The 21,847-nt window shown below is 36.1% G+C and overlaps 1 protein-coding gene across 5 annotated transcripts in view; it reads right to left on the reverse strand.

The window, feature by feature from the left end:
* LOC121868786 (vacuolar protein sorting-associated protein 13D-like) overlaps positions 1-21,847 on the reverse strand; it is a 226,289-nt gene that overhangs the window by 16,215 nt on the left and 188,227 nt on the right. For 3 of the 5 annotated variants that reach the window (XM_042369702.1, XM_042369700.1, XM_042369699.1), the window contains 9 exons: positions 21,380-21,560; positions 19,020-19,049; positions 15,274-15,452; positions 13,881-14,015; positions 10,069-10,221; positions 8,014-8,160; positions 7,734-7,906; positions 4,526-4,745; positions 3,532-3,706 (listed from right to left, as the gene is read on the reverse strand). In XM_042369702.1, the coding sequence (XP_042225636.1) occupies positions 3,532-3,706; positions 4,526-4,745; positions 7,734-7,906; positions 8,014-8,160; positions 10,069-10,221; positions 13,881-14,015; positions 15,274-15,452; positions 19,020-19,049; positions 21,380-21,560 (1,393 nt within the window). The other 2 variants (XM_042369703.1, XM_042369704.1) reach the window with 2 other exon arrangements.

Genomic DNA, 21,847 nt, shown 5'->3' on the forward strand with positions numbered 1-21,847 from the left:
GCGAAATTTGAGAAGCTACTATACCACATTTAACCCTTCAATATGTCTTCAAAGAGACCATGACGCAGAGAAAGTGGTGCTAGTGCTTCCAGGCATAAGCACAAGTCACTATCTATCCAGGAAAAGGGTGAATTTCCATGGTCCGGCACCGGTCAGGTCCCGAGGTTGCCGGACTAGAGAGGTACAACCTGTATAAGCGAATTTTTATATCTCAAACATTTGTTAAGTGAGGTATACCTGAAAAAAGATAAGAGAGAGAGAGAAAAAAACCTTTTGTCCTTAAACCATTCTCTGGGCAATGCGGAGAGTGACCCACACAACTCTGGTAGCTACCCAACTAACTCAAGAGACGTGTATCTGCTGCACTGTGTGTATGCCATGACCTCACATGGGGAAGGTATCGTGACTGAGCTTACAGTTACAGCCCGCTGTCTCCACATACAGTGGGGTATGCTATAACGAATCTAATTGGTTCTAGAACCTTGTTCGTTATAGCATTCGTTCGTTATAGGATTAATCCGTTCCAGGCCCCCAAATACAACCACTTAACACTGAAAAATATAATATAAAATTGTAAAAAAGTGCATAAATATACATCTAAACCCCTGAAATAAAGAATATCATTAATACTTGTAATAAAAAACAATAAATTAGTAAAAAAAATATAAAAATAAAAAAATTTTTAAATAATGTTCGTTGTAGGAGTTTCGTTCGTTATAGCATTCTCAATTTTATAGGTAAAACCGTTCATTACAGGAATATTCGTAGTAGGATCCGTTCGTTATAGCATACTCCACTGTACAATCACTTCCCAAACATTGACACACCCATGATCTTCATTGTCTAATTTTAAAGTTTTATATTACAGAATATAAGTTTTTTATTTCTATGTAACAGAGTTCTGAAATAATGTTTAAAAATTTTTAAAGTTTCATTACATGTAACAATGGCAACATGAATAGCCATTCACAGCTGACTGGCAACATTTGTTATGGGGATTTCTACAGTATCATTACTTATGCACACACACCTCTCTCTTCCATTGGTTTAATTGCTGTAGTATTATGTGTGTTAATGCTCAGGATAGTATTAATAAAGTTTGATGTTGTGTTAAATTTTTTTTCCTATCATTTGAAGATGCTGACGCAAGCATCTGAAAGTGCCCCTTTGTCGGTTAGTCAGCAGTCTGGAATGTGCATAGTTTGGAGAGGAGGCAAACAGGGAAGTTACACCCATGTTCAACCCTCCCTCTCAATACAAGGAGGATACTGTATATGGTTGGCTAGAGCACCAGTGTCTTTCCCTCTGCAAGGGGAATTTACTAGATGTTTCTGGAATGAGATAAACAATACCACGAATGAGTCAAAATAATCCCTTCATATGTAAATTTGCTTGGTTTACTGTGTTTTGATGTATTTATGGTGACAACAGTATTCACTTGGCAGTAATTAAACATAATGTGATGAAATGTACAGGTATCCTCCTATTTAAGATGGGGTTATGTTCCTAAAAATCCATTGTGTTGAAATACCATAAATTGGGATCATTATAACATGGAGTTCAATGGGATAAGTTCCCAGCTAGTCCGACACTCACATATATCACCAAAAATAAAAGTTCTACAATATTAATAGACATAAAACACAAATAAAAATCACTCACCACTTCATTAAGCACAAGCCTGGTCATCATCACGTGTCTCCTTTGAGGCAAAGGGGACTTTTAAAGGTGGAATGGAGAAATCCCTCTGACTCCAACACAGCCTCTGGGAAGTCAAGCTTCATCTCCAGAGAGACAATTTTCCTGGGTGCTTTGGCCTTCCCAGACATTTTCAAAGTTATACTGCTCACTTTACAGTCACAAAAAACAGAGCGAACGAGGATAACATAAAAACACTGATAGCACCCGACACTGCTCACATCATGTTCACAATAGAGGCAAAGCACTTTATAGTCACATAATACATAGCAAAAATCACTTCATGGTCATCAAAACAGAGTACAGTATAGTCTCGATTTACGCGGATTTCCTTTATACGCGGTTGGTCATTTACGCGGCACCTGGCCAGACCGGCAATTATTAGTTACGCGGTACACTCCATCATGTACGCGGGAAGCGGCACGGGCAGGGTGCGCACTAGGTCGCCCAGTCAACAAAACATTACTGAGTTCTTCACCCGCCACCCACCACAGCCGGCTCAAGTCAGTGATAGTGAGGATATGGACTTTGAGGGGTTTGACAAGAGGCCCTGCAAGCCTCTGTGGTGGATAGTGATACAATTGATACAGATGAGGGCCAATAATCTGCCCTCTGCCTCGGAACCAACCCCCCATCCCCGTGTGCCCAGCCATCTCTTCTACTGTACTAACGTAAGTGTTAAAAACCTAATATTATTGATATTTCTCTTAAATATTAATTGTGTGTGCATACCATCATAAAATTAGATGTTATTTTTACTACAACGTACGTATTGTGTCAGAAAAAGGGTAGTCTGGGGAACGGCCCAGTCTCTATTTCAATTAATCCCATATGTTCTGTTATTTCGTTTATGCGTTTCTCGTTTTACGCAGATCTCCACGGGTTTAATTGACCGCGTAAACCGAGACTATACTGTACAATGTGAATGTTATTGCTGTCCTCTCACTGTAAGGTAAAAAAAAAAAAAAAAAAACAACACTAACACTGACTAATAATTGTTGAGCTACATGATCACGGGCATGTGCGGTCACCATGGAACAAAACTTGAAAATGTAGTGCACTGGGTGGCCACGTGCGGGTAGACCGCAGCTGATAAGTGCAGCGAGAAATGTGTTCCATATTCCCTGCGCCAGCAATTTTAGCTGGATGAAGACCATCATTCATATGAATATTTTTATCATAAATAGAGGAGTGGTCTTAATACATCACCATTGTTCAAGAGACAGGGAGATAGTAAATTGGGTGATACCTGCAATGATTTAGTTAATGTATTGTGTTTACCTAGTTTGTTTAGTTTTAGTTTGTAAGGTGTCTGAAATTCAGCCCCTAGGACTGCATCCTCCATTAATAACAATCTAATGGAAACTGCTTTCAATATACAACACATACCCAAAATGAAATCTCAATAGTCTCTTGAATCACGATTCTAACCCTCGATGGTATCACTATCCCTGGACTCCACTACAGGTATCAGCCAACCACCTGACCTATGACATTCCCCCCCTCACCACCCAAGTGTCATCACTACTGAAGAATACATACCTTTTGTATAGTGAGGACTGCATCTTCTAATTTATTGCCAAATACATTTATTGGGATATTAATGGAACACATGACTTACTCTTGTCAGATTACCAGAGCATTTCAATACGTTGTGCACTTTCTTTTTCATATTAACTTTTCTTCAATAAATAATTTAATTAACACAATGAAGAGACATCTACTGCAAAGTACAGAATCACAGCAAATATATTATTCTTTTGATATTCTAATATCACAGCAGACAAACTGGAGGCAGGAAGCGAATAATTTTGCAGCAGGCCGAAAGCTTACCCGTCACCTTGGCAGTAGAATTGGCCATGCCATGCGTTACGTTCCACACTAGGCCACCCACAGATCCTTCATGAACCAGTTCACTCACGCCTTCGCTTACGTCAGCGAAGAAACCAAACGGATTACCTAGAAAGTCTGTTGATCCTAAGATTTTCATTGCCTGCGACTTCAGTTCCTGAGATAAGTGGAAAATTATTTAATATAATAGAAAAGAACAAGAAATTCCTTAAATGCTAATTCTTCCTTTTTCTTACTAATTTACCAGTTATTACAAATGCTTAAAGGCCTCTAATGAATACATCTGCCCCTAAATGGATAGTGTTTCTTTTTTATACAAAATAAAAACTAATGAAAATGTGCTAACTACCACCTATGTGTTCTTTCCCACACAACTAAACTTGATGCTCAAAACACTGGAGGATCTTCAGTCAGCTGATGACCACTTAAATACTGTCCTGGCTGATCAACATTTCCCTTCATTAAACAACTACTTACAGCATGTTGGTACTCAGTGTTTCAAAGTTTACTATTAAAATCTGTGGGAACAAAGAACCTCACAAGCTTTGTGTTGCTCAGTCTTTATTTAAAAGGTATTATTATGAACCTCTTGTTGAATGGTCCCAGATGACTTTTGTTGTGGTTACAGAAACTTAAAAACTTATTGCGTGCATGAAAGGGTTAATAACAGAGTAAAGATAACATAACTGTAAGTATACTACAGGTATAAGTAAAAAATAAAACAAAAAATAAATATAAACTAAATAATAATCATTTTAGGAGTTGAAACTTCCCTAGATAGGCCTACATAGCACCTTAACTTGGGTTTGTTTAAATCTGACTACCTGCAGCTTCTCAAGTCTCAAGAAACATTTGCAAGAAGTGGAGAGTTCATAAGTATTTATTATCTGATCAAATAAATACCCCAAATACCTTAATTATCTTAATTTCTATTAATTTCTTGAAAAGGTGCTAATAATGTTCTGGCTTAACTTACCTCTCTGTAATGTTTAGTGATACAGTCAAATAAGAAGTGAGATGTTTCAAATGGGTGACAACGGATGAAGGGTTCCAAATTAACACTTGCATTCTCAAACCTGACCAGAGTAAGCCCCATTTTTCTCTTAATATTCATGAGCTCTGGACTTAATTTTTTTGAAGTAAGAACACTAAGTCTAACTTGACTGAGTTGAAGTTCAAGGTTGGTGAAGTAGTATCTGAAAGTATGTACAATAAAGTATCATATTTTGGTGTTTTTACTGTAGTGTTGACAATCTGAAATGTGCACAGGTGCTCCTTTACACCAGTACCTCAACATATGCGAGTTCAGCTCTAGCAAATTCAGCTATCCACAAAACGACCTCAGAGGTTTCTATCTACTAAAATAACATAAAAAGGTAGGGTGCTTATTTTAAAAACTGCAGGCATCAGTCATGATGTGATGTGATATCATGGCATCATGCTGTATCCTGCATGGCTCTTCTCTCCTGCCAGTCTCATTTGAGAATTCTCCTGCATTGCCTGCCAGTCTCATCTGAGAGCAATTCTGATGTTAATTATAAATGTCATGGTAGTGCATCTGGTATAAAGAGAGTGAAAAAAGTCATAACTCTGACCAAAAAAATTGAAATGTTAGATTAACGTGATAGCAGCAAGAGTGCGTTTGAAGTTAATGAGTGAACTGTTCGTTCCATAAAAATAAATGGCAAAGAAATTAGAAGTAGTGATGCTAATAGTGTACCACACAGTGCTGAAGTAACACATCAAATATGTGATAAAGGTATGGAGAAGATGGAGAAGGCATTAAGTGTATGGATTGAGGACATGAGTCAGGTGTGCCAAAAATTTAACAAATGTGATGTATGACTGTGACCCATCAATGGAATTAAGCATCAAATTAAAGCTGAACATCAAGAATGTTTTACAACCTTATCAAGAAATTTATAAACTAAAAGAGAAAGCAAAACAATTGCCAATTACAATGTTTTTAATGCCGGGATCCTTCCTCCACTCCCGTCTCTCTCCTCACCAACCAGCTTGGCATCAGCTGCATCATCCCCTTCACTCCACTAATACGAATTACTCACCTGCCAGTCTTTTATCGGATATTCTGGATGATCCCAGTCCAGAGTGTAAAAAAATTACACTTTACGTAAATAAGTAACACTGCTAATTATTTTGCTCCCGTCTTAATACCTGTATTACGTTTAAGACAAGGATAAATTAGATATTCTTCCCAGTCTTACGTTTGTTACAAGAAAACCTAATATTCAGTATGTACACTTGTTTCATACACAGCGTTGTGTGTGTGTCAAGCATGTGTTCGTGTGTGTGTGTTGATGGCGCAGTGGTGGTGGTGGTGGTGGTGGTACTGGTACGGGCTGTGTGAAGCAGGCAGCAGACGATGCGTCGCCACTACTTCAATCTAGTTGATTTCCCTAACATCACAACACATTTACTTCCTTCACATTTAATTAATTTTTGATTAACACATAATTCAACTGTATAAAATAACTGTACATGCTTGTGTAGTATTTAGAGGGCTTAAATAAAGTTATTTTCTAATTTTTTTTATTTTTGGTCCCTATTTTATGATACACTGAAATATTAAAGATGAGGGATTAAAGACGTTTATTTGCAAAATTCTACATTCACGGGCGTCCCAGAAACCTATCCCTCACGAATGTTGAGGTACTAGTGTACTTACAAATATTCGACTTACGAACTTTCAGAAATAAGAACATCATCAATGAAGGGGGGTTACCTGCCAAAGTGGGTGTTCAATGTGGATGAGACTAGATTATATTGAAAAAAATTCTAGATAAAACATACAATGCCTAAGAGGAGAAGAGTGAGCCAGATTTTATCTAATATTTTTTTATATTTTTTCCAATATATTTGGAATCTGCAAGGGTAAAGTTGGACTTAAGAAGAAGCCTCAGGAATGTAACCAGTTCGTAAGTAGAGGAGCACCTGTATATAGAAGTTAAATCATTAAGTATCCACTATTAAATACAATTTATTTTACTTTTCATGCTTTTGTCATGAAAAACCTCATACAAGGTACCTCTTGCACAGGGTACAGTATTAACATAATTCTTTTGTACTATATAAGAACCTTTCATAATGGAAAAAAAACAAAAACAAAATCTAGTACACCGGACCCTAGATTTATGTGCATTCACTATATGTGAACTCGCTCTTATGCGGTAACCCTATTTCTACCCATAATTCATTTTACACAGAAAAGAATCCCTACTATGAGTTCTGTAGAAGATATGGCATACTAGTTTTATATTATATAATATATACTTTTAAGCCACATTAGAGTATTTTATTGTTTTTTCTACAACGTTTATAGCATTAATGCTCCAGAAATGGTTGTGAAGTGTGGCACAGTGTGTGAGTGTGTCTACTGCGCTGTATGTGACGTCGTGGGATACAGCTGGAGTGGTGAGTCAGCCACTCCACACACTTACACTTTCACTTTCCACACAAGCACCCATGCTCTTCATATATCTTAGTTTATAGCTTTATATTATATTTTATAGTTTTATATTATATTATCTTTATTTCTAGCCCACATTAGAATACAGTACTGTATTGTAATGGTTTTTCCATAACTTTTATAGCATTACTGTTGACTTTTAGTATTATGGAACATAACTAATTTTCCCCTTTAGATTAAGTATTCACGATATACAGATTCCTTTTATGCTGTGCTGTTGCAGAACGCAACCATAGCATAAGGCGAGGGTCAGGTGTACAGTACAAAGCCCACAGCCAGCACTGTTTATTTATTTTGAAAATTGAGTTTGAAGATTACCCTGTAGTTACAAGTTTTGGAAACCTAAGAAAGTAGCCACTTTTCTAACCCTATAAGTTAAGTTTCATGTGCATGAATTTGATGTGTACAAAGTTTTTTAATTAATTTAATACCCACCTATACTAAGGGCCCAATTTATAAATTATATTGACATTCCTTTCAATTTAGTTAATGTGGTGCAGACGAATAGATACATCTTGCCTACAAATTCGGACACACCACCTTAGTAAAACTGTTGGGTTTTAATTCAATACATCTTACTCTTATATTCAGTTTGTTTGGTTATCTTCAAGGGAAATGATACTGAGAAAGATTTTTTTGTCTTATCCCCAGAGGTTCCAAAATAAGTTAGATATACCGTATTTTGCGCATTCCTTACCTTGTTGCATTGACTGAAGTGGCAGCAGCAAGCATACGCCGCATGTCATATTGATGCTCCTCCACTTTCTCGAGCTCAGAGTCTGATTGATCATAACCAGCCATCAAAAACAGCTTAAAAAGCAAAGTTTCCTCCAGGGTGATGGTTAAAGTCTTCGTGGTCACCATCAAATTCTGTTCAAAATATGAATAATGTATTTTTTACCTTTGTAATGAGTAATATTGATTTTTTTGTATTATCTGACTTGGAAAGAACACAGGGGAATGATTTACAGACTAACCTTGAATATATAAGCATTGGTGCACGATGACAAGACTTGATTTGCAGTAAGATATATAGCAGGGAGGTGGCGGGTGTCATCATTCTTATTCTGAGGCGTCACATACAGTACAACAGGACATTGGGCTGTTAAAAGTTGATTATCCACCTAATTAAAGAATAGGGAATAAAAAAAGAAAAATTAAAAAAAAAAAAAGTGAGAGTATACAGTATGTATTATAGGACTGAACTGAGTGGGTGATTTCAGATTTATAGTATAAAATTGTAATGTGGATATTTATGTCAGATTTATGTTTTAACTGAAGAAAGATGAGAGCTATTACATGGTGACAGTGTAGGTACAGTACTGTATACATAAAGAATTATGCAAATAGGAATATATCTGCATCAACAATATACCTGTACTGTACTTGTACTTGAAAATGATACAGAAACTATGAGGAAGTCACAATTTTTTTAGAAGAATGGGAAGGTGTGTTGGATTACACAACAAATGTGAATTGAATTAAAGGTGGTTAAGACTGTGACCTTAATAGGAACATAAGATGTATATTTGCAGTAGTAACTCAACACACTGTACAAATTGGGGCAGCCCCCAGTCCAGAAAAAACAAATGTATGGGGAGGAAGAAGTGAACTTAACCCTGGACCGTATCAAGAAAATCAGACATAAGTCTGGTTGTCGACAACTGTTTTGTACTGTAAAGAGTTATAAGTAACCACAGAATTTGCCCCATGAATCAAGAGAAAACTATATACTGTACAGTACTATAAAGATAAATATAAGAGTGTAGGGGTATATTGTGTGTGGGAGATGTGTGTGTATCTGGAAGCAGCAAGCAGGAGGTAGCCTATGTGGATGGCTTCCTCCCCTAGGATCCCTTTAACATGTCTTTATGCAATTTCACCATAATTCCCATACTATTTAGGTTCATTTGGTGCTGGGTTGATATAACATTGTACAGTATAATATTCAACTTAACTGAAAAAAGAATCCCACACTCAACCCAGATGAGTCATTACATCATATTAAATTCCTTGTTTACAAAGCACAAACAGCTGATCACTCTGACTCTTCTTCACCACATTAAAATACTCTCCATCTCTCATGCTTACCATAACATGTCATCAGCACTTAGTAAATAATATTGTAGTGTATTATGCATCTGCATATTCCTTGATGTATTCATTAATCAGTTGTCTAAGTGCACAATTTATCTCTTGTGCAAAATATATGATGTCTATATTCAAATTATTTGCTGTCTTGCAAGGATTCTAGCACTGCAAATTATATTCTGCTAACTTTAGTCTGTGATATTATATAAGATAAAAACTTTAAGCCTAAAACGACCAAACCCTGGCTGGTAGGAGGCTGAGGGAGGCAGGAGGCAGGAGGAAGGGGAAGGGGACGTGAGGTGTTTTGACAGCCGGCACCGGCACCAAGGTTTACCCAGTGCGTATTTATTTATCTGTCATATGGAGGAGTTTAAGTTTTCTCTTATAAAATGTCACTGAACTGACCTGGGAGAATATAATTTACATGGCTGGGATTCTTGTAAGATAGTGATTAATTTGAATATAAACATGCTATAGTTTGCACTAGACATACAATTTTTGAAAATTTTGAGTTTGAAATTGGAAATTGTAACCTAATCCCCGGGGTAATCCGCATATAGTTGAAACCGCGTAAGAAAAATACGCGTAAGTTGCGAGTCTACTGTATTGTATTTGTTTTCTTTTTTCACAAACATTCTGTTTCTATCTCACAAAATAGTATGAGGCTACTGTATAATTTGATAACCAGGAAAGAGAAGTAGTGTGAGATAACAAGTAATATCATATCCTGGCATTCCAAAAAAAATTTTCATTATCATTCAAAAAAACATGTGAATAATAATGTCTTTATGCATGATACAGTTAACTGTGGACTATAATTTTCATTGTGGTTCTATTTTAAATTATCTGTTAAGATATATTATCACCCTCTTTTTATGGTTTAAATTTGATTTTTCCTTAAATTTCAAGACTAAAATATTCTACTGGTTTGATCACTTTACCTGAATATCACGCACACTACAGTCAACTGTCCGCTGTAGCAGAGAGCTCTGATACTCAAATACAATATCTGATAACTTGGCATAAATAAGTTCTTGTGGGGGTGTTTGCTGAATCACTGATATGCCCAAGCCACCATGAATCTTTAGTTGAACCTGCAATACAATATAAGGAAAATGTAAACATTCATTATGATTTTCTTTCAAGGCTGTGAATATAGGGCTATTATAAATGTAAAACAAAAAAATTATTAACTGAACCTTGAAAGTCATAAGACAGTTCTTATCAAAGGTTTATGAAATAAGATGAAAACAAAAGACAGAAGCAGATAATGTTTAAATGCCATACATGCAAAAAACACTGTCTTGGCCAGAATTCCTCCTCAAATACCCCACAGTATATAGCCTTACAATATCAACAAACCTTTATCTACCATGATCCAACTCTATCATTAATTAAATTCATCGGTATTTTTACTCTGCTCTTTCCACCACTTTATAAATAAAAACTCTGAAAATGCTTTTAGTGCATTTCACTACTGTACACAGATCCTAATTCTTGCTATGAAGACTTTCACATATCAAAATAACCTAAATTTAATTCCTTTGTTACAATAAATACTGTATGTGCAGTAGTATCTCAATATTCATAGTTTGTGAATTCATAAAATTGGGTGTTTGTGAGTTAGTAAATGTATACCAACTCCTCATTCACGACCCCTAACCTCTAGAATTTGCAAATTTTCAAGGAGCTGAAATCCATGCATCTTGGGAGCAAAACTGTTACTTTAAAACAAGAAAAATATAATTATCCACAAAAATTTGATTACTGTACAGTAATTATAAGAGTCAATTGAGGGAAAAACCCCATTTACTTGCCATATACCACTTGAAAATTTACTAAAGAATCAGAGAATGTTAAATTGTTTTATTATTCATTACTGTATTATATGAAGGTAAATTTTCACTACAGTATGCCTAAATAATTCATGGATTTTTATTTCACAATCCTCTATTATTCGCGGATGACACCCTGGATGTCCCCAAGAATGTCTGCAGGTGGTTTTAAAGTTGCTGGCACTTTTGTGGCCAGGACAGGGAGCCATTTGTTCTGAGACAGGGTACGCGGAAGCGAGCGCGTAAAGTGAATAACATAACATATGGGATTAATTGAAATGGAGTCCAGGCCGATCCCCAAACTCCACTTTTTGACGACACATAACTATGTTGTAGTAAAAATAACATCTTAATTTTATGATGGTACATGCACACAATTAATACTTAAGAGAAATAGAGAAATACAGTCGCCAAGTTAATGTCCATTCAAATAATGGACACGACTCCCTCCCCTCTTCTCACACTACACTGCTGGCTCTTCCCTCTGAGAAATTTTGGGGGGAAAACCAGGTATAGTAATAAATAATACCTCAAACTAAAGTTAGGATAATATAATTGACATTGCTGGATTCCTTGTAAGACCAGGAATATTTTGAATATAAATGTCATATATTTTTCACAAAAGATAACATATTTACTCAGATTAAACATTACATCTAAAATTTGTATGTCTAATGCAAAATCTATGATGTTTATATTCAAAATGATCATCAAATTGTAAGAATTCCAGCAATGTAAATTATATTCTGGCCGGGTAATTTGTATGAATTTTATGAGCTAAAACAAATATCTTCAGTTAATAAAAAAAAATATTCTTCACGACACTATCTGTCAATCAAAGTACCCCACCTTGCCTCCCCCCTCTTCCAACCGCGCGGTCAGTCCCAACCCTCCCCCCCACCCCCCACCAATCCTCCCTTCAAGAGAAAGAGTGGGTGAAAAAAATAAATTTTAACATTTTGTATTAAATAATACCTCAGATTAAAGTTAGGATAATATAATTGACATTGCTGGATTCCTTGTAAGACCAGGAATATTTTGAATATAAACGTCATATATTTTGCACAAAAGATAACATACTTACTCAGAGTGAACATTATATCTAAAAATTTTATGTCTAATGCAAAATATATGATGTTTATATTCAAAATGATCATCAAATTGTAAGAATTCCAGCAATGTAAATTATATTCTGGCCGGGTAATTTGTATGAATTTTATGAGCTAAAATAAAAATCTTCAGTTAATAAAAAAAAAAATATTCTTCACACAGTAACAGATGGTCGGTCACCGGTCCCTCCCTCCCCCCCCCCACCAACGTCCCTACTAGATAAATGTGTGGGAATACCAGACTGTTTACCTTTTTAGTAATAAATAATAAATCAGACTAAAGTTAGGATAATATAATTGACATTGCTGGATTCCTTGTAAGACCAGGAATATTTGGAATATAAATATCATATATTTTGCACAAAAGATAACATATTTACTCAAGAGTAAACATTATATCTAAAATTTGTATGTCTAATGCAAAATCTATGATGTTTATATTCAAAATGATCATCAAATTGTAAGAATTTCAGCAATGTAAATTATATTCTGGCTGGATAATTTGTATGAATTTTATGAGCTAAATTAAAAAAATTATACTTCACCCGTGTAAAGGGGTACACCCACCGCGGAATGTGAGCATCCTGGGTTCTGGCAGGGCACCGCGTAAACGTGGAAACGCGGAATGTGGGACCGCGTAAAGTGAGGGTTGACTGTATATATATATGTGTGTAGACACACACACCAAACACATATAAATAAATAATAATGGGAAAATCCTCTCGCAAATAATCAGAAACAAATTTATTAAAAATGTGACAGTCTACTGTGCTCTATCCAAAACAAAGCACAGAGTAGACTTGAGGGTAGACTCACATTTTTAATAAATTTGTTTTTGAGTATTTGCGAGAGGATTTTCCCATTATTATTTATTTGTATGTGTTTTGTGTGTATCTACTCACACACACAAAACAATAATAATAATAATAATATTCATAATAATAACAAAATTAATAATAATAAAGAATGATAAAAACAATATTGAAAATAAAAGCTGAAGAGTGAGAAACGATATACAGTATGTATGTTGTGTTGCCAAAAGTACGAGAAACAATTATGCCCTGCAATTGTGTGAAAATAAGGCAGAAAGTCAGATCAGCAACCTGGGACTTGGTCACATATGGCAGCAGGTTCTACCATTAGACAATACATTATGCTTCAAATATTATGGCTTTCTCATAGGTAAAAGTCTGTATAACTAACACCAGTGGTCAGGATAATATGTACAGTACTGTATTTTTGATGTTCTTTATATAATTATTTATCGTTTTTATACATTTAGTACATTTGCCGGAAGATTCGGACAATAAGCTTTTTTGGACAGGTGCCCCCCCCCCTTTTAGTCCGGATCTTCGAGGGTTCATTGTATTCACAGACTGCTTCACTCATCTACTCATCTACTGTTAAATGCCAAGAAACATTAACATTTTACATAAAAAAATATTATGATGGATTTGTTTCATAAATGGGAAAAAAGATTGTGATTGTAAATTGAAAATATCGTAAGGTGGACGTGATGATAAACCATTTCACTGTCCGTGCTAATACAATATTAACATTACTTTTGGGTTAGGTAGGATATAAATTTTGGTAGGTTGGCCCACACAAAAATATCTAAATCGTAATGCGGCCCATGACTGATGAAAGGTTGCCCATACCTGCCTTACACCATAAAAATGGCACAACATTTTTGGATGTGATGTCCCACTGTGTTGGAGTATGTTTTAGGGAGCTTTATTCCCGAGAAAAATACTCGTACAAATAAGGTACAGTACGTATAAGTTTTACAGGAGACAAAAAGACACACACCTGAACCTCTTTTAAGTTGGAGCCTTCACTAGCCTGCTGACTCCCTCTACTTGTTTTTTTTATGGTGGTTGTTCCTCCCTCATCACTGAGGCTAACCCAGTCACCACTCTCTGTACGGGCCATCAGTGATGAACTCTGATCATGAAAATACAGTGAAATTATGCACCAATTCCTTTAATGTAAGGTTAAGAGTAATAAAATTATGCTTAAATTGCTTATAAACTAATTTCCTTGTATGAAGGTTTTATTTCACAATGCTTGATATACAGGTACACCACCGATTTTCTGGGAACTGATGGTCTGGCACCTCCTTTAGTCCGGACAAAATTACGAGAGGACACTTAACTTCCCTCCCTTCCTGCCACATTTCACTGGAGTTATGTTACTATTAGTGTTTACTGACATAATGATGCTTAATAGTGAGTAATCAAGGCACTGTAGCCAGGTTAGACTCGTCACTGCAACCACCAGGCTACTAAGCCAAGCTTTGAGGCGTTATGGTTGTTTTTCAACTAATTTTCTGGTAGATATGCAAAAAATTCTTCATCTATTTTCACTCATTTACATGCACACACCAGCCTAAATACATATTGTGAAAAATAGTAAAAGAAATAATTGTCCTAAGGGCAAACCTGTACTCAAATGTACCAAGTTAATTAAAAAAATTTTTATGTCCAGTGCAAACTATGGGATGTTTGTACTTAAATTAATCCCTATCTTACAAGAATTCTAGCAATGTAAGTTATATTCTGCCAAGTCAATGCAGTGACATTTTATAAGCACAAAACTTTCTATTTGATAACTACACACTTCGTTATCTCCCCTCCCTGACAGCTGTCAACACCTCACCTCCCCCTTCCTCCCAGCCACGATGAAGGTGGTTTTAGGCTTAAAGTTTTATCTATAAAATGTTGCTGACTAGACTTAGCAGAATATAACTTGCATTGCTGGAATTTTTGTAAGATAGTGATTGATTTGAGTATAAACATCACATAGTTTGCACCAGACATTAAATTTTTAGTAATTAACTTAGTAAATTTGAGTACAAAGTGTGTACAGTAATATGGTGCTCAAATTTATGGCTTTTTCACATTTAATTTACATTTAATATTTGTTTAATTTAAGTTTTTAGCAGTCCATGGTGCTTTAGAGACACAGGAGGTGTATAATTAGTGGGTCAGAGGTGTATTGTTGAATTATTATTACGTGACTTCGGTTGGTCCGGCAAAACGGATGATGCGGCTAGGCTTTGGAACCAAGGGTGCTGGAAAATTGGTGGTGTACCTCTAGTAAGTATAAAATCACTCCTTTTTTATTTCAAGATTTAAATAAAGACATAAGATAAAATTTCTCATAAAAATAAAAGACAAAAAGTCCATTAATACTATTTTACCTTACTATGGATGTCTGTTATCTTCAAGACACGTGTTGGACCATCCGTATCTACTTTTAATGCAAGTATTCCTGAACCAGGACGTAAGCGCTGCCTGGATATGGCCCGCTCCAGTGGCACACCATTTGCCATAGTTTCGTAATGGACAAGTTGGGGTGGACCCAAGACCACATCATTCCCTTAAAATAAAGAAACACCTTACATATTTCGAATGTACATGAATGATATACAAACAACAATTGCAAAGGTAGAAACAAGCATGATTGATTTGTCTATTTCTAAGCCACATCAAAGTACTGCAATGATTTTTCACAGCTTTTAGTTTCATTAGACAGTAGGTAGTAGTCAGCTATCAAACAGGGAGGTATTACCAACTGGGAAGATATTGGAAGCATAACGTGTTGTCTAATGGTAGACCCTGCTGCCTTATGGCATCAGAAAAATTGTGACCAAGTCCCAGGTTGCTGACCTGACTTTCTGTCTCATTTACACACAAGTGCGGAGTCTGAATCGTTTCTCTTACTTTTACAACACAACATACATACTGTATATCGTTTCTTAATATGATTTTTTGTTTACTTTTGTATTTTTTATGGTATTTTATTATTAATATTATTATTATTATTATTATTATTATTATTATTATTATTATTATTATTATTATTCACATCAATATTATTATTATTAAATCTTATTTTTATTTTTTCTCTTTTTTTAATTAGTATTTTTGTTATTTTGAAATATATATTTTTTTTTTGCCACCCCTTCCCCCCAGGCCCTGATGTGTGCTGGGTGGGCTAATCCCCATTAAAAAAAAAAGAAAAAAGAAAAGAAAAAAAAAGGGGCGAGTTAGTGAGGCAGTTATAGCCCACTGCCTCCACACACGTACACTACAGACACATACACACCCATGCTCTTCAATTTTCTTATTTTATAGTTTTATATTACATTTTCTTTATTTCTATGCCCCATCATTTATAGATAGTGGAATAAGTGTTACAGAAGTCCATTAATCTAAAACAAATTTGTGAGGTCAGCCTGCAGAACTGTGCAATGTGGGATTTTTGGGGGATCCTATGAGTGAGGTCCAACTAGCTAGCCAGAAAATTCCTTTATCTGGTATCTCTCAAACCTGTAGGTGCTGGATAACCAGAATTCTACTGTACTGCAGAGACAAAATAGCATTATTCTCGAGTGCATTTTATTGGGTAAGTTATACCAATTGATCTACTGTAAACTAAACTTAAATATTCCATATACACTCATTTTGTATTTAATTGTTGAAAATTAGCATTACAGTACTTTTTATATAGTTTTCATGCTCTTTGAAAGCTAATTACATATGCTTCAAATTTTATGCTATTACGTATAATCATACACACTCATACCATTAAGTATTTTACATAGTAAAAAGCAGAATTTTAATTGCTTTTTTTAAAGTAATTAACTTAAGCTTAAGGGTAAAACTATTTACAAGGTCAAATTATGTACATGAACAGACTTCCTTCAACAACTGCCACATACAGTATGCGCCAATGAGGTTGGTACTAGAGGGCCTGTGCCTTCTTCAATGGCGCCACTCACTTTATCCCTCTTAAAATAGTGTTGGTTGATGCTATTGAAATTGGCACACTCTAGTGAGCAATGGCAACTGTTTGACATGCTGGGATACTGCCAGCATTTTTCCGCTAGCCATTTATTAGGCATAAGATGAGGATGAATGATGTTGTTCTCCCTGACTTTTTTCTGAATCTTCTTTGAATTGTTGCTGTTCTCATGTCACTACCAGCCACTATGGTAAGAAATAAGCCTCTTACAAGTGATAATATAGCAGCTATTGTTGCACTTTACAAAGGGGATACGCCTCTTCAGGATATTAAAAAAATTATGGGTGTGGCATTGAGATTTGTGCAACGGCAAGTTGGTGTGTGAAGAAATGTAAAGATGGGGTACCCAGCTCAATACCGTCCCATGTTAAACATCCTGGGAAGGCCAGAAAACCTCACCCTGGAATCTAAATGTTCCTAAACATCAAATGGAGGCAGATCTACATTTAAGTGCTTGGGAAATAAAAGAAAAAACCCAATACTGCTTAGTAAAGTGCCATTAAGGACCGTTAAGCACCATATACAAGAAGATCTGAAGCACCGGAGTTGCTGACTGCGTCTCAAACCACTCCTGACCTGTGCGCACCACCAGAAAAAAATAGCTTTTTCAAGAAATATGGTGTGTGGGATAAGGCTAAGTTCTGTAGAGTTTTGTGGAGTGACAAGTCCATGTTTCCTGTGACTGGCAACAGGTGGGGTTGTGTTTACCAACATCCTGGCAGTGATCAGCTGGACCCTGGGTACACTGGGGGTGCTTTAGTTATGATGGTGTAGGGGGACTTAGCAGTGTTACCAAAAAATATTTTGATGAACAGGTATAATTACCTAGAGTATGAAAAGTGCAAGGCAGAAGTGTTTATGCAGGATTGGGCCCCTGCCACACTGATAAATATGTCTCTGATTGGATTAACCCTTAAGCCCTGGGTTAGGGTAGCTGGTGGCAGTACCTCCCACCTGGGGTCAAATCGAGAAAAATCTAATTTTTCAAAAATAATTTTTAACCTTTTAAAATGATAAAACAAAAAATAAGTAAGAAAAACTGTATATTGACCTTCGAGAAACTTCTCTGGCCGCGCAGAGGGAGGGAGGAGGGGGAAAGATAAGGAGACAGTGTTGGTTTGACAGCTAACCCTCGTGGTCCCTCGGCACTTAGCAGCTATATTTAGCTCGCCTTTGTGTCTGAAGAGGCCAATAATGTATGTATTTACTGATCTTAATACTTATTTGCTATAAATAATTCATTTAGAATATTTTATTTACATAATTTTTCATAAAAAAGTGCTTGGCAACAATCACCAGTGGGTAGCCAGTCTGCCTGGCTGTCTTTGTGTTTGGTAGAGCAAGTAATGCATAAAATAATAATTCCACAAATAAAAACATTTATAACATAATCATAGCATTGTTTTACAGTAATACTACCCTACAATACAACTACTTACACAACTTTTATCAATATTACTTTGATACAACATGATAAAACAATGAAAATGAAACAAACAAAAGTATGTAATTATGTTCAGGAAGCTTCCCTGTGGCCGAGCATGTGGTGTGAGAGGCAAACAGTCACACTGGAACCTGATAACCGGCACTGGGCATTTAAACAGTGGTGGAAATAGGTGGAAGTTCTGGAACGTCACCCAGGGCCTAAGGGTTAAGGACAGTGAAGTGGAGGTTTTTAATGACTGGCCAGGCAATTCACCAGACCTAAACCCAACTGAGAACTTGTGAGCTCTTATGAAGAAAAAAAAAAAGAAGTGTAACAGGGACACTTCCTCTCTACCTAAGCTTGAGGTGGCCATTCGTAGTATCTGGACAAACATAGACCCTACGAAATATATGTGGGGTGTGAGTATTCCATAGTTGTCATGGTTTCATTTCGTATTTTTTATTTTATTTTATTTTTTATTTTCGACTGACCCACAGCCACCTCGCACCAACCTCACTGGCGTGTACTGTATAAGAGTACTGACTTACAGGGGGGTTAAAGGTTAGTTTTCTAAAATTTAAACAAATTAAGGCAATAGCACAAAAGAATATTTCCAAACAATAGCCGAAAATTAAATAATCTAGCAACTGTTAAATATTTCAACACTCCAGTTAAGTGAACTTTGTAACTTATCACATAATTCTGATACATACACGACTGCCATGAACCACCAAAATGAGACCCTGTAATAATAACAAAACAAAAAGTTGTTAAAAAAAATGCTTAAACTGTGTATGCAATCTTTTGTTAAAATATTTGAAAAATTCCTAAAAAAAACTTGTAGCAGTTAATTTTAGCCCAGTGAATCATGCAAGATCTTTTATACAAGTATATAACATGGAGAAACTGCCTTAGAATCTATTTGTTGTTCTCTCCATCATATCATTACAGAATTGCACTTGTAAATTATTTGTCCACCTCCACACTTCCAAGTCTCAAGAGCAAAGGAATATATTACTGACAAATCAACTGGGCTGTTTCTATTCTTCCATCCCTTCCACATTGGCATCTCAAATTGGACTATAAGGTTCAAACCTATTATTTTTCAGAATTCTAAAGTATATCTACAGAGATATATCAGCGTATCAAAGGTCTTTGATAGCCACATGTAAAATCATACATTAAAGCCACAGTATACATATATACAGTCAACCCTCGCTTTACGCGGTCCCACATTCCGAGTTTCCACGTTTACGCGGTACCCTGCCGAAACCGGAATGCTCACATTCCGCGGTGCGTGTACCCCTTTACGAGGAGAGCGGCTGGCGAGCCACGCCATTTTTGGATCCAAACCTCCTGCCATCCGCCATGTTGTGTAAGCGGCGCGAGCAGGGTGTGCACAAGGTCGCCAAGTCATCAAAACATTACCGAGTTCTTCACCCGCCACCCACCACAGCCGGCCCAAGTCAGTGATAGTGATAATTATAGTGAGGATATGGACTTATATGGAGTTTGAGGGGTTTGACAAAGAGGCCCTGCAAGCCTCTGTGGTGGATAGTGATACAATTGATACAAGTGATACAGGTGAGGGCCAATAATCTGCCCTCTGCCTCGGAACCAACCCCCCATCCCCGTGTGCCCAGCCATCTTTTCTACTAATGTAAGTGTTAAAAAACCTAATATTATTGATATTTCTCTTAATTATTAATTGTGTGTGCATGCCATCATAAAATTAAGAAGTTATTTTTACTACAACGTAGGTATTGTGTCTGAAAAAGTGGAGTTTGGGGTCGGCCCGGTCTCTATTTCAATTAATCCCATATGTTATGTTGTTCACTTTCGCGTCTTTCACTTTAGCGGGCCGCGTGGGTTGAATTAACCGCGTAAAGTGAGGGTTCACTATATATATATATATATATATATATATATATATATATATATATATATATATATATATATATATATATATATATATATATATATATATATATATATATATATATATATATATGCAAGTAAATCACCACTATAGGTGCACATGATCCAAGTATATGCTGATAACCACAAGTAAACAAAAAACACGAAGTTCCCCAGCTGCTCCCTGACTTACGACAGGGTTAGGGACCCAAATCCAGGTCGAAAGTCGAAAATGCTTAAGTAATACATAGAAAATCTAAAATGGGTGTTTCTTTTTCTTCTCAGCATCACAAAACTCTCACTTTTAAGCTTGCCAGCCATTTTAAAGTGAATTACAAATGAAAATTTTGTCAGTTCACACTTCTGTTATTTAAATATTTTCAAGTACTTTCTCAAGATAACCATCTGATCTACACAGCCAATCACTTTCTGTATTTCTCATTCTGCCATAACTATAACTCTTAGCATATTCCTATCTTTCTCATTCAACAAATTATTATTATTTACTCTGTAGATGATCAACAACACACGCACACAGGCTCCTACTTCCACCAGAAATCCCTCATCTGCATATTGCTATTTGACACCAAAACCACATCCAGCCTATACGAGCACAAACTAATGTTACAAGAACAGCCCAGTCCCAACCATTGTAAAAATTATCATCAACTCGTAATCAACCAGTATATTCACTCCCAGTCAATCTCAATCTTGCCTTTTTGCACTGTCACTTAGTTGAAACGCCCTGTAGTTTGAGCTTCTCCCCACCTAGTTATTATACATCGTATTTGTATCACTTTTGTTACTTGTATATTATTTGTCAACCCGGTGACCCATTCCCCAATTATGTAACTGTATATTTTCAGCGTTCTGGCTGCCATGCTCTTCCAATAAACCGTTAATTATTATTATTACACACACAACTTGAATGTCAGTAAACACCTAACAAATGCAATATACGTATGTATTCTCTTCTCCCCCGAGTCAACATTTTAGGTTTGGGTGGGTAGTACTGTGCCTGTAACCCAAGTAATTTTACGTAAAAAACAAACTCTTATGTTTTCCTTTTTGAGGTAGAGGTTATTATAAATGGTTTGATTAAAATCAACAAATAATGAGACAAGTAATTAGTAAAATTCGTATTTATACTGTTTACCTGGAGCAAGTCCAAGGAATCCATCTTTAGCTTGAACAAACATATTAACATGGACACAGCACAGCTGGCCGTCCTCAGTAAATCGCCATGTCTGTGTCAGTCTTCGGCGGTCATCTGGCTTTCTTAGCATCAGTGGAGTGTATTCTGAAGGTTGTGGTGCAGGACCAGCTATATCTAGTACCTGTTGGAATCAAAAGGCATTGTTCTTTAGAAAATGCGAGGTTAAATTTTTCTACAAATATTTTTAAATTTGTAAAATCGAAGACTTTTCCTTATAAACTACTGTATTGGTATAACATGCCACTCCAAAGAAAGCAGCAGAAAATGGGATTAGATCATTGATTCTAACAATGAAGCATGATGCAATTTAAATACCAAACCACATCTGGACAACAGTTACTTCTGGGCAAATAAAAGGGATTGGATTGTTAAGAGCTAAGACATTTCCTGATTCATGACCAATTTCCT

The sequence above is a fragment of the Homarus americanus genome, unplaced genomic scaffold, assembly GCF_018991925.1.
Source record: "Homarus americanus isolate GMGI-L3 unplaced genomic scaffold, GMGI_Hamer_2.0 scaffold30535, whole genome shotgun sequence".
Taxonomy (NCBI): Eukaryota; Metazoa; Arthropoda; class Malacostraca; order Decapoda; family Nephropidae; genus Homarus; species Homarus americanus.